General features: G+C 39.5%; 2 protein-coding genes across 3 annotated transcripts in view; one reads left to right on the top strand and one right to left on the bottom strand.

Annotated features, from left to right (window-relative positions):
• Positions 1–13,292, top strand: part of LOC131434755 (uncharacterized) — a 493,742-nt gene that overhangs the window by 445,363 nt on the left and 35,087 nt on the right. The gene's annotated exons all lie outside the window — the stretch shown is intronic.
• Positions 3,334–9,480, bottom strand: LOC131434758 (general odorant-binding protein 45-like). Its single transcript, XM_058601842.1, has one exon. It carries the CDS (start codon positions 4,467–4,469, stop codon positions 3,561–3,563), a length of 909 nt encoding a protein of 302 aa, XP_058457825.1. The 5' UTR covers positions 4,470–9,480; the 3' UTR covers positions 3,334–3,560.

Here is a 13,292-nt window from a genome sequence, read left to right as displayed (position 1 = left end):
TTGGACTCTGTGGACTCTTTGGACTCTTTGAACTCTTTGGACTCTTTGGACTCATTGGACTCTTTTGGCTCTTTGGATTCTTTGGACTCTTTGGACTCTTTGGACTCTTTGGACTCTTTGGACTCTTCGGACTCTTTGGACTCTTTGGACTCTTTGGACTCTTTGGACTCTTTGGACTCTTTGGACTCTTTGCACTCTTTGGACTCTTTGGACTCTTTGGACTCTTTGGACTCTTTGGACTCTTTGGACTCTTTGGACTCTTTGGACTCTTTGCACTCTTTGGACTCTTTGGACTCTTTGGACTCTTTGGACTATTTGGACTCTTTGGACTCTTTGGACTCTTTGGACTCTTTGGACTCTTTGGACTCTTTGAACTCATTGGATTCATTAGACTCATTCGACTCTTTGGACTCTTTGGACTCTTTGGACTCTTTGGACTCTTTGGACTCTTTGAACTCATTGGATTCATTAGACTCATTCGACTCTTTGGACTCTTTGGACTCTTTGGACTCTTTGGACACTTTGCACTCTTTGGACTATTTGGACTCTTTGGACTCTTTGGACTCTTTGGACTCTTTGGACTCTTTGGACTCTTTGAACTCATTGGATTCATTAGACTCATTCGACTCTTTGGACTCTTTGGACTCTTTGGACTCTTTGGACACTTTGCACTCTTTGGATTATTTGGACTCTTTGGACTCTTTGGACTCTTTGGACTCTTTGGACTCTTTGGACTCTTTGGACTCTTTGGACTCTTTGGACTCTTTGGACTCTTTGAACTCTTTGGACTCTTTGGACTCTTTGGACTCTTTGAACTCATTGGATTCATTAGACTCATTCGACTCTTTGGACTCTTTGGACTCTGTGGACTCTTTGGACTCTTTGGACTCTTTGGACTCTTTGGACTCTTTGGACTCTTTGGACTCTTTGGACTCTTTGGACTCTTTGGACTCTTTGGACTCTTTGGACTCTTTGGACTCTTTGGACTCTTTGGACTCTTTGGACTCTTTGGACTCTTTGGACTCTTTGCACTCTTAGGACTCTTTGGACTCTTTGGACACTTTGCACTCTTTGGACTCTTTGGACTCTTTGGACTCTTTAGACTCTTTGGACTCTTTGGACTCTTCGAACTCATTGGATTCATTAGACTCATTCGACTCTTTGGACTCTTTGGACTCTGTGGACTCTTTGGACTCTTTGAACTCTTTGGACTCTTTGGACTCATTGGACTCTTTTGGCTCTTTGGATTCTTTGGACTCTTTGGACTCTTTGGACTCTTTGGACTCTTTGGACTCTTCGGACTCTTTGGACTCTTTGGACTCTTTGGACTCTTTGGACTCTTTGGACTCTTTGGACTCTTTGCACTCTTTGGACTCTTTGGACTCTTTGGACTCTTTGGACTATTTGGACTCTTTGGACTCTTTGGACTCTTTGGACTCTTTGGACTCTTTGGACTCTTTGGACTCTTTGGACTCTTTGGACTCTTTGGACTCTTTGGACTCTATGGACTCTTTGGACTCTTTGGACTCTTTGGACTCTTTGGACTCTTTGGACTCTTTGGACTCTTTGGACTCTTTGGACTCTTTGGACTCTTTGGACTCTTTGGACTCTTTGGACTCTTTGGACTCTTTGGACTCTTTGGACTCTTTGGACTCTTTGGACTCTTTGGACTCATTGGACTCTTTGGGCTCTTTGGATTCTTTGGACTCTTTGGACTCTTTGGACTCTTTGGACTCTTTGGACTCTTTGGACTCTTCGGACTCTTTGGACTCTTTGAACTCTTTGGACTCTTTGGACTCTTTGGACTAATTGGATTATTTGGACTCTTTGGACTCTTTGGACTCTTTGGACTCTTTGGACTCTTTGGACTCTTTGGACTCTTTGGACTCTTTGGACTCTTTGGACTCTTTGGACTCTGTGGACTCTTTGGACTCTGTGGACTCTTTGGACTCTTTGGATTCTTTAACTCTTTGACTCTTTGGACTCTTTGACTCATTTAACTCTTTGGACTCTTTGAACTCTTTGAACTCTTTTAACTCTTTGGACTCTTTGAACTCTTTGGACTTTTCGGATTCTTTGGACTCTTTGGACTCTTTGGACTCTTTGGACTCTTTGAACTCTTTGGACTCTTTGGATTCTTTGGACTCTTTGGACTAATTGGATTATTTGGACTCTTTGGACTCTTTGGACTCTTTGGACTCTTTGGACTCTTTGGACTCTTTGGACTCTTTGGACTCTTTGGACTCTTTGGACTCTTTGGACTCTTTGGACTCTTTGGACTCTTTGGACTCTTTGGACTCTGTGGACTCTTTGGACTCTTTGGATTCTTTAACTCTTTGACTCTTTGGACTCTTTGACTCATTTAACTCTTTGGACTCTTTGAACTCTTTGAACTCTTTTAACTCTTTGGACTCTTTGAACTCTTTGGACTCTTCGGACTCTTTGGACTCTTTGGACTCTTTGGACTCTTTGGACTCTTTGGACTCTTTGGACTCTTTAGACTCTTTGGACTCTTTGGATTCTTTAACTCTTTGACTCTTAGGACTCTATGACTCTTTAACTCTGACACTGACTCTTCGAACTCATTAGACTTATTAGACTCATTAGACTCATTCGACTCTTTGGACTCTTTGGACTCTTTGGACTCTTTGGACTCTTTGGACTATTTGGATTCTTTAACTCTTTGACTCATTGGACTCATTGAATTCTTTGGATTCTTTAACTCTTTGATTCTTTGGACGCTTTGGGCTCTTTGGACTCTTTGGACTTTTTGGACTTTTTGGACTCTTTGGACTCTTTGGGCTCTTTAGACTCTTTGGACTCTATGGATTCTTTAACTCTTTGACTCTTTAGACTCTAGAACTCTAGAACTCTAGAACTGAAGAACTCTATAACGCTAAAATTATAAAACTCTAGAACTCTAGAACTATAGAACTCGAGAACTCTAGAAATTAAGAACTCTAGAACTCTAAAACTCAAGAACTCTAGAACTCTAGAACTCTAGAACTCTAGAACTCTAGAACTATTGAACTCTTGAACTCTTTAACTCTTGAACTCTTGAACTCTTGAACTCTTGAACTCTTGAACTCTTGAACTCTTGAACTCTTGAACTCTAGAACTCTAGAACTCTAGAACTCTAGAACTCTAGAACTCTAGAACTCTAGAACTCTAGAACTCTAGAACTCTAGAACTCTTGAACTCTAGAACTCTAGAACTCTAGAACTCTAGAACTCTGGAAATCTAGAACTCTAGAACTCTAGAACTCTAGAACTCTAGAGCTCTAGAACTCTAGAACTCTAGAACTCTAGAACTCTAGATCTCTTGAACTCTAGAACTCTTGAACTTTTGAACTCTCGAACTCCTGAACTCTTGAACTCTTGAACTCTTGAACTCTAGAACTCTAGAACTCTAGAACTGTAGAACTCTAGAACTCTTGAACTCTTGAACTCTTGAAGAAAAGGATTTCTAAATATACAGACCCGTGCATCAATACCAGTACTTAAAATTTAGAAGGAAAAATATTAATTTATACAAAAACACAGTTCAGGTATTCAGTATTATTACTTAACTTTAATACCTAATTTTTTAGTCATTTCATTTGCAGCACCTTTACCGATTGGAAGCTCTGGTACAGAACCGACCGCATCAAGTGGTGATTTTGATGAGAACAATGCATCGATTATAATTCCTACACCTGGAACTCCGCTCAAAAGACCTGTGATCATATCCTGCGTATCACTGTTGGGTCCAGAATTTTGTGGAAAACATTCCCTAGTAATCCGTGCTGCCAGTGTACAATTATCCATGCACTCCGATTTCAGCCGATCGATGCACTGCTGAGCGTCTCGCTTGAACACTTCTTCCGGTGAATCGTAACCACCACACTGCACGTACATACGATCCAGATCTGGTCCCCGGACGTCGTCGTACAATCCTTGACGGATGATGACGCATCGGATCAGACAGCGCGCTTTTTGGTTGAACAAGAAATCTGAACTGGCATACGTCGACAGCTCACCGGGCTCGATTTGCAAGATCCGGGCACATTCAAGTACTGTATTCTGTCGTTGCAATTTAGACTGAGGTGCGAGCTGCGGTGTTTGAAGAGCGCTTCCGTAATTTTGTCGGAAACAATCAGCCGAAAGTGATGCTCGCTTGCAAACGTCATACGATGGAATATTGCGAAGTTTCAACTCGACACAGTCGACCGTACGCTTCACGTTGCCATAGTCACGGACGGAATAATGGCGTGCCAAAGGAATTCCAATGACATCGGTCGAATCGTTCCATGAGCGCAGCACCATCAGCTGACAGCGCTCCTGACAGGGATCGTTAACGTAGTCCGGTTGGTCCAGATACTGATTGCACTCTTTTCCGGCATGATGTAAACTTTTCAGCACTGCTTGATGATTGGCATCACCAATTGTCACGATTGTGAGCAGTAAAAAAACACTAAGAATCCACCACATATTGAGCGGTGGTTGAGTCTTCGAAGAAATGGTAGATAAGTCTAGAAAAACGTGCTTTTTATGCTACCCATTTGTGGGTTCATTGATACAGTTATTTTTTTGTTTTTTAACTGTACGAAACTGTGATACGTGTTTCGGAACAGCAAGCATTCGCCCAATGTTATTTTTTGGGACAACTTATACAAGTATTTTTGGAATCAGACGTCAACAAACATGTGCAGGGTTGTCTTTGTTCAAAACGGGATCCAAGCGAGCCCGAAAATATCAGAGAGCAACCGCGGTTTTGAAAGTGTTCATTCTGAGATTATTGTCGACTTCGTTTGATGCAAAACCTAACCAATGTCAAACCATTTGTTTGAGGCTTTCTTCGAGTTCGACAAGTTATGAGCCAGATTTTAATACCGGTACACTGTTAAGTTGAGGTAACCTAAATCAGGTTCGTTTCAAGCGATTAACATTGTTATGGCTTGAGTTTTCTCAAAAGAACCTCAATGCCGAGTTTTGAACCCTTGCTTGTAAAAAGACATGCGATATGTTTTGTTTGATTTTGTGAGTGTTTGTGTCAACAGCTCCGCGCGCTCTTTCAGTGAACAGTAGCGTCATGGTAACATACCAAATTGTTGTTTATTTTATTATCAGAGCTTGTTTCATTTCTAGATGCATAATTATTGAAAGTTTTACGAATTTGGATCACGATTATGAAACAAAACTTATCTAGATTTGGCAGTAATCTTACTGATTCTATTACTTTTAAAACTGTTCTGTTTTACATGCTGAATGTTTTAATTCAATTATTTTCAATTATATGTGACATTCATTGCAAGTTTAAAGCACAGCCTTAGACAAATGTCAATATTAGAGAAAAAAATAACGGCAGTAATTAAGCAGTATTTTGCTCATTCTTGTCGTAGTTTTCCGGACGGTAGCTCCTTTTTCCAACATGATAGCAGTTTTTCTCAAAGACTCTTATAGAAACAGACTGGCAAATTAGTTTTTTTTTTACTTTCACTGCTAACCAGCGCTGCCAACTATTCCGATTTATTTTAGAATACAGGAATACAGATATGGTCTCTTAAAATACCGATAATTAAATTTTCATACAGATAAATACCGATTTTCAGTTTGTATGTATTGTTTCCTTTTTTTCGAACTGCCAAATACAGATGTTTTTTAAAAACAGCTGACAGCTCTGTTGCTAATCTAATGTACGATTCAGACCTTCCGGCTTCTTCCATCACCGTCACCGGAACGTCAGCCTCCGTCAAAATTAGTCAAATGAGTTTTCCCTTTGCGCATTCACACGATCCAGCAGAGATCCGGAACGTCAACGTCCGTTAACGGTAAACTCCTTCAACATTTCCTCGAAAGAATATTTGACGGACTGTGATTATCGCACACATGTACGATTCATATGATTTGTTATGTATGTATTCGGTGTCAAGAACCCACTCTTAAACGAAATATACCACTTTTAATAATTAATCTTATCAGTAGATTTGCAAAGTACGTTACGTTGTTGAGCGGAACTGATTGTTTTGTTTTTTCCTCTTTCTAGTTAATTTTGAAAGTTATTTATTCGATTAAAAGGTAGGAAAACAACAGATCGATTGGCTTCAAAAGCTCCCAGATTTTGTATTAGTGAAATAAAATTGTGCGAAACTAAGTTCTTTAAATTCTGCGTGTAAGAAAATGACATGACGGACACGGATAGGAAACCGGATCATGTGAATCAGAATGACGGTGACGAACGTTGACGTTCCGGTGACGGTGACGGAAGAAGCCGGACCGTCTGAATCGTACTTAAATCGGTAAACAGCAGCACAGTTTTTTTGTTTGTCTGTTGACAGGCGGATGAGACCGTTCATGGTCCATCCCACCTAAAAAGAGTTTAAAATCATTTGTTGACGATTCGATTCGGTTTGTTTTGAATATTTATTAAATAAATGTGACTAGTTGCGAAGTGTATGATTGTTTGTTTGAGATGTGTTTCTCGATTAGATTTTTTATCGTGACGTCACAAATGAACGAGCATTCATTCTTGACAGTTCAACGGTACTGTATACAAACAAGTTTAAACAAAATCGAGGAACACATCTCAAACAATCATCGTTACACTTCACAACTAGCCACTTTTATTTAATAAATCACTGAAACGAATCGTTAACAAATGTTTTGAAACTCTATTTGGGCAATATGGACCGTGAACGTTCTCACGCTATGAACACACAAACAAACCAGTAACAGCTGTCAAAATTGATTCGTTTTGTCCATGTTTGTGAGGTTATGTCATGTTCGTGCAAAACCTGATACATCTTTGGTAGAGTCCCTGTTGTAATAAGAATATCCGTCAAACTGGGGCTTCGGTCACTGCACAATCGTTTTGTTATTTGCTTTGGCAACCAGGCTAATTTGTTGAACTTCCAAATGATTTTTGTGATTTTATATTCAAAAACTTGAATTCGTGTCAGTATTCGGTTTGAATACAAAAGAGTAAAAATATGAAAAGTAAAAATGAAGTGTGCTCCTAAATTTAGCAAAAATCGTTTCGATAGAACGTTCGGTTTTCTCCTATTTTCTTGTAATACAGACTTAAGAAATAAATGGGAGAAAATGTGTGGATTTCATTTGGGTGATTTAACGGAAAATTATAGAAAAGGCGGAAAAGTAAGTGCTCCAGGAGCTATTCTAGCTCACGATTAAGTTCCAACTTTGAGCATTACAGTTGTGAAGTGAATGAGGTGGGAAAGCATGCCCGAAAGGATGCTGAACGATCTGTAGATGCCAAAATTCACAATTAATAAACCCCGACAAGATTTAGAGATTTTACAAAAGCGGCACAATCCTGCATTCCCGGAAGAATACAGAACGATTCGCAGTATCTACAAGCAGAAGTAAATTCGGCACCCCATGAAGGATGATAAACAATCTTCTAAAACGTATTTAAGTTCAATACAAAATTGGGTGAGAAAGGATAGAATATCCTTTAATTTTAGCTCCGCATACACAGATTCAACCATGTACGGAGAACCAAAAACCTTGATACGTAGTTGCCTCAATGCGGGACAGTTACATATCAGATGATATGAAGTACCGTAATCGCATTCACACAAATCACACGAATAATACTCGGCACGCTGAACAGTAGCCATGTGATAATTGAGTTTGCAATGTCCAGTCCGAGCTTTGACCAACGAAATCATTCTTTTCACGAGCTCTAGCCAAGAATCAGTACAAATTGGCTCAAATGGTACGTTCCCCTTGATATTTGGAGATTTGTGCGTTATGATAAAATTTGAATACTGCAATGATGCTTGGAAAAATGCAGTAGACACTTTGACATTTTTAGATTTAATTCTGGTAAAAATGCTTTTGTCTGAGCGCAAGTTTGCAAGCTGCGCCAGTAGCTGGCATGTTTGGATGCAGCCCAAGAACGAATCTTGTGCTTTATCCAACTAGTTGAAATTGGTAAAGCTGGTCCAGGACCAACGAAATCATTCGTTGCACCAGCTCTAGCCAACTCATCAGCCCATTCAATTCCAGTAATACCAGAATGGCCGGGTACCCATAAGAAGTAAACAGCATTTGAAATGCTGAGGTCTTCAATTTGAGTTCGACATGCGATCATTGGATTCGACCTTGAATCATTCGAACTGAGTGCTTTTAAGGCTGCCTGACTGTCGAAAAAAAAATTCATTTACCACAGATTGTATTCCACACAGAATCGCGCTTCGAACACAGTACAGTATCTACCAAGTGAATGAGACTGCTCTAGTCTCATTTCACGGCAGTAGACACCAGCACCAGCACGACCCTTCAACAGAGAACCGGCCGTATAACAAACTATGTGTTCATCAAGTTGTCGTTCCAGACAACCAGACAACCATTCCTCACGAAGAGGATAGCTCACATTGAATGTTTTGAAAGGAAAACTGCATGTGAGAGTTAGGTCACTAGGAGTGAGTAAATACTCATCCCAGGTAACCAGTTGAGACCACAAGCGAGTGTGGCTAGTAGCAACTGCGCATTTGACCGATTCAATCGTCACAATTCTTCGAGCAAGGGCCCAAGAATCGTAACTACCCGAAAAGGTCTCAGGAACAGCTGTCGGTGATGGCTCCATACATCCTGGAAAGTGAGTGTTAAAAAAATAGTGAAGTACATCACCTTCATCAGACAAGCACTCACCATCTGAAGTTCTTAAGTAACCGACATTAAAGTCCTTAGATTTCGAAAGTAACTTATTTAATCTGCTAGTCTCGTTGAGACTAGAAACATATGTGCAAAGGCTTTCCCAACCACTTCGCTCAGACGATCGATGAGCATTTTTGTAAGCCCTTCGAATGCCTCCGACCCATCTCTGTGTCGGCGGTTCCAAGCTCTTCTGCATAGTTTCCTTAGTCTAGCAAGTTCGGCATTCCACCAAGGAGTTCCTCTCGCACAATCCGAAGTCGACAAGCCTCTTCATATGCTGCAACTGTGAGTGAGTTTGTCTCGTCGACAACATTTTCCAAATCAATGGTTGGTACCCTTAAAATCTAGTCGCCAAACCCTCTTCATAGAGGTCCCAGTTTGTAGATTTGGGATTTCGATATGTGATAACGTTTGAATGATCAAAGAAGATGTACTTATGATCAGATAACGAAGGTTCGAGCTAATCAGAGATGAGCCAATTTACCAACCCATTGCGCAAATTCCAAGTTGGACGATTTTCTGCATTGACTATGTGCAGGTTTGTACTGCTCACAAATTCCATCATATCAGAGCCTCTAGAATTTACATCTGTGCTGCCCCAAATGATATGGTGAGCATTGATGTCACTGCCGATTACAAGCGATAAATCACTCTTGCAGCAGTATGATACAACCTTTTTGAAGTCATCGCTTGGCGAAGGTTGGTTATGGTATCAATAGTCATACCAACTGTGACAGCACAAATATCTCGAGTTGGGAGCTCCGATATGAGAGAAACACTATTTGCAAGTATGCATGCTCGAGGCATTTCACGTGGATTAGTTGTACCGTTCGCGTTGAAGGCAACGAAAGCTGGGTTTAACCATTTTCCAACGTAGAAGTTTCCCTTTTGGAAATATGGTTCTTGAACTAAAGCTATAGACGCTTTAACTTCTTGCAGAAGTCTGGAGAGATTCATAGTTGCTGTACGTTTATGTTGAGGATTGATTTGTGCTACTCTAACCATTATCAATTAAAGTAACGAACACTCCATCTCCAGCACTTTTCAAACAACAACTACAAGAAACCAAATATATTGGCTTATAATCGCCTATAGCGAACCGTAGAAGGATTTTTTTTTTAATGTTTTAATCATTTAAATCCCACGAGTTGCGAAAAGTGAAATCGTCCACTGTACCAGAGCTTAGCTTAACACAGTAAGGGAAAAACCCAAGATATTCCGTTCATTGTTTAACCTCCTGCAGCCCGTAAATATACCTTGACTTAGGAGTTCCTATTTTTGTGGTCTTTTACGACATGGAACAAGAAACCAGTTGATCAATTCTTGGTAGAAAATATTCCCGCCGGATGCCACACGGCTTACCTGTTTGGTGGACCTATACCACCGGTACAGGTGGACCGTAGCGTTATTCTCAGCCAGTTGGGAAACCGCTACCGACACTACACGGCTATCTAGGCTGCTCAGAAAGGGAAGTTGGCATTGACGGTCAACTTCCATGGGTGTTGGGTCCGAGCAGCCGAAATAAAAGTCGTTTTAATTGACTCAAAATAGACGAAAATGGCGAGAAATAAACGCCCTTCTCAGCTTCGCTTGCAAATTATGAGAACGAGATCAGTTCAACGACACAAGTGGAACAGTAGTTTCGAAATTCTTTCATTTACTCTTTCAGTCATTTTCGGTTTTCAGTGAAAATCGTATACTGTGCAGGGTCAACATTCAAAATACGGAAATAACAGAAAACGATTCACATTGATTTTTACCTGTTGGTCCTCGAATCCATACTGGTGTTGCTTTTCAAAGAGTTTCTGTGGTGTAATTTATCAATCCAATTTATCACATCAAACTAAAGCATTAAGGTGACCGTGGACAGAAGCCAAGGAAAATAAATGTAAAAGTATTGGTGAAACAATACTCTTTCATATAGTAATATAATTTGTGAGTAGAGAGGAATGAAATAATAATATTTGTGTGCTGAAAGGAATACAGTTGCAAGAACAAAATGTAAACATTGAAACTATTCAAATCACCTAGCAGAACAGAGTGGACTTATCTCATCTTCATGCTCATTCTGGAGTTAACAAATTGCAATCATGCGACCAAAAGAATATAATGATTGTGCCAAAAAAGATAGTTGACTATTTGCCTTTGTTTGGTTTAAGGCATTTTTCTTACATTACAAAGTAAAAAGGAAGCTTTTACATTGATGGATTAAGTATAGTAACACAACACGAAATCAGAACAAACTCTGTTGCAATGGCTTTTTGTATTAATTTTAATTCTTGAACATGAAGCTCACATATTCAAAAAATACAAACTAACAAATTCTACATTTTCCATTTTGTCGACAACTTCATCGTTTTCGGATAGGGAAGCAACCTCACCCAGAGAACAGTCAAGTGGCACTTGACGAGAGGGCTTGATGATAAATCGGCTATTTGCTCTGAAAAGATTTATCATGCAAATTTGAAGATATAATTTCATATATTGACGAAAATATTTCAGAACTTTACCTATTGATACCAAATTATTGAATCCAGTACAGTTTCTAAATTCTGTGGTATTGTTTTGAACTGGCACTTCTGACAGCCTTGCGGGAGACCCATGTAGCTAATTCTGAATGTTGCCAAATCGTCATATAAAAAATACATTCATTTCCCTGATAAAAACGCTGTGCAAATAATTATTTATAACCGCTGGGATATAATTATTTATAACTGCTGTTGATGGAGCTTGTCTGAAAGAACATCAATGGAAACTGAATCAAATGCTCCTTTAATGTCTAAAAATACAGATGCCATTTGTGGTTTTTGAGCGAAGGCAATTTGGATGTCAGACGAAAGTAATGCAAGGCAATCATTCGTCCCTTTATGTCTACGGAAACCAAACTGAGTATCTGACAACAAACCGTTCGTCTTGACCCAAGTGTCGAGACGTCGAAGAATAATTTTTTCGTACAATTTTCTGATGCAGGACAACATTGCAATGGGTCTATATGAGTTGTGATTGGAAGCTGGTTTCCCCGGCTTTTGAATGGCGATAACATTCACTTACCTCCAGAGTCAGGTGGGACAATATTTTGCTCAAGAAACTTGTTGAACAATTCCAACAAACGTCTTTTTGCGAGGTCGGGCAAATTCTTCACCAAGCTGAATTAAATTCTGTCCAACCCAGGAGCGTTATTGTTACAAGACATGAGTGCTATGGAAAATTCCATCATTGAAAACGGGGCTATCAATGGAACCATCATTTGGAGAAGACTCCCTAATAATGCTATGCGTAGGAACAGAATCTGGACAAACTTTCCTCGCAAAAACAAATATCCATCGATTCGAGTACTCTTCACTCTCATTTTCAACGTTACGATTCCTAATTCATCTGGCCGTATTCCAAAGAGTGCTCATTGAGGTTTCTCTTGACAAACCTTCGACAAAATGTCTCCAATAGCTACATTTCTTAGCCCGCAGTATGCTCTTTTACTTGGTTTCTAAAGTCAAGAATTTTTCAAAATTCTGAGGAGTTCCTTCTCCTCGTTTTAAAAAAAGGTCTTGAAAGCATTTTGTTTCGCGTGTTTAGCTTCTGAGCCCTCTTTGTCCCACCAAGGGTTTGGAGGGCTTTTGTTAGACGATGGACCAAGAAATCGATTTGGTTTGTGCTTGTTCTGCGGCCTCCAGAATCGAACAAACGAGGAAGTCATATTCTTCAAGTGGGGGAAGCTCTTTCATTGAATTCAAAGTACTTGAGATACTACTTTGGTATTTATTGTCTTTTCTTGTGCTAGTTCCTGGATTGGTTTGTGAATTTGACAAACCAGGAGGCACAGTTTTTGGTTTTAAATTTGGCTTTTTAGATTTAACACGGGGATCTTATTTTGAAGGTGTAATTTTAGGTGTCTTTTTTGGTATTTTGTGGTTTGGTAATCTCCTCTTAACAGACCCTTGAGGAGTGACAAACGAGGTATCTTCACTATTTCCGTCAGAGTCAGATTCCTCTGGCTCCGCAAGATTTGAAAAACCGTTTTCGGTTTCCAAAGGGGAATGTATGTATGACCGTTTAAAGCATTTCTGCATATGTACGCTTAGACCGTGCTTTTAAAGAAAGCTTCATTTTGTCTTTACGCAACTTAAATGCAGCGCATACTGAAAGATCATCATGAGGACTTTCCCCACAATAAACACATTTTTCAAAATCTGTATCGCAAAGATTATCCTTATGAGGCCCTTGACATTTTATACATTTAGATTTATTACTACAATAAGTAGCTGCATGTCCGATTTTTGTTTTACAGTTCGTGCAATTCATAACATGCGGTACGAAAAGCCGAACAGGAAGGCAATTGTTGTTTATTCAATTACGTAATAATTGCGGAAAACTAACGACTTCACGGTAATTCTAGATTTGCAAAAAAATACTTCGAAAAACAAAGTCCAAGAAATGCTGTGCAATTATTTTATTACGTTTACTTAGAGCCCAGAGTTCGTTCCTCCTGGTTTGAACACGCCAACCGAACAACTCAGAAATGCCAACTAGTCTTTAGAAAAATCTGTATTTGGTGGAAAAATGAAAAAAATCTATCGAATACAAAAATTGAAAATCGATATTTAACTGTATGAAAACTTAATTATCGGTATTTTA

This window comes from Malaya genurostris, chromosome 3 (assembly GCF_030247185.1).
Source record: "Malaya genurostris strain Urasoe2022 chromosome 3, Malgen_1.1, whole genome shotgun sequence".
NCBI lineage: Eukaryota > Metazoa > Arthropoda > Insecta > Diptera > Culicidae > Malaya > Malaya genurostris.
The sequence above is the reverse complement of the archived record's forward strand: the minus strand, read 5'-3'. Positions and strand labels throughout refer to the sequence as shown.

What these genes read in the sequence shown, in the direction of transcription:
- LOC131434758 (XM_058601842.1), bottom strand. Translation starts at nt 4,469, where the DNA reads ATGTGGTGGATTCTTAGTGTTTTTTTACTGCTCACAATCGTGACAATT.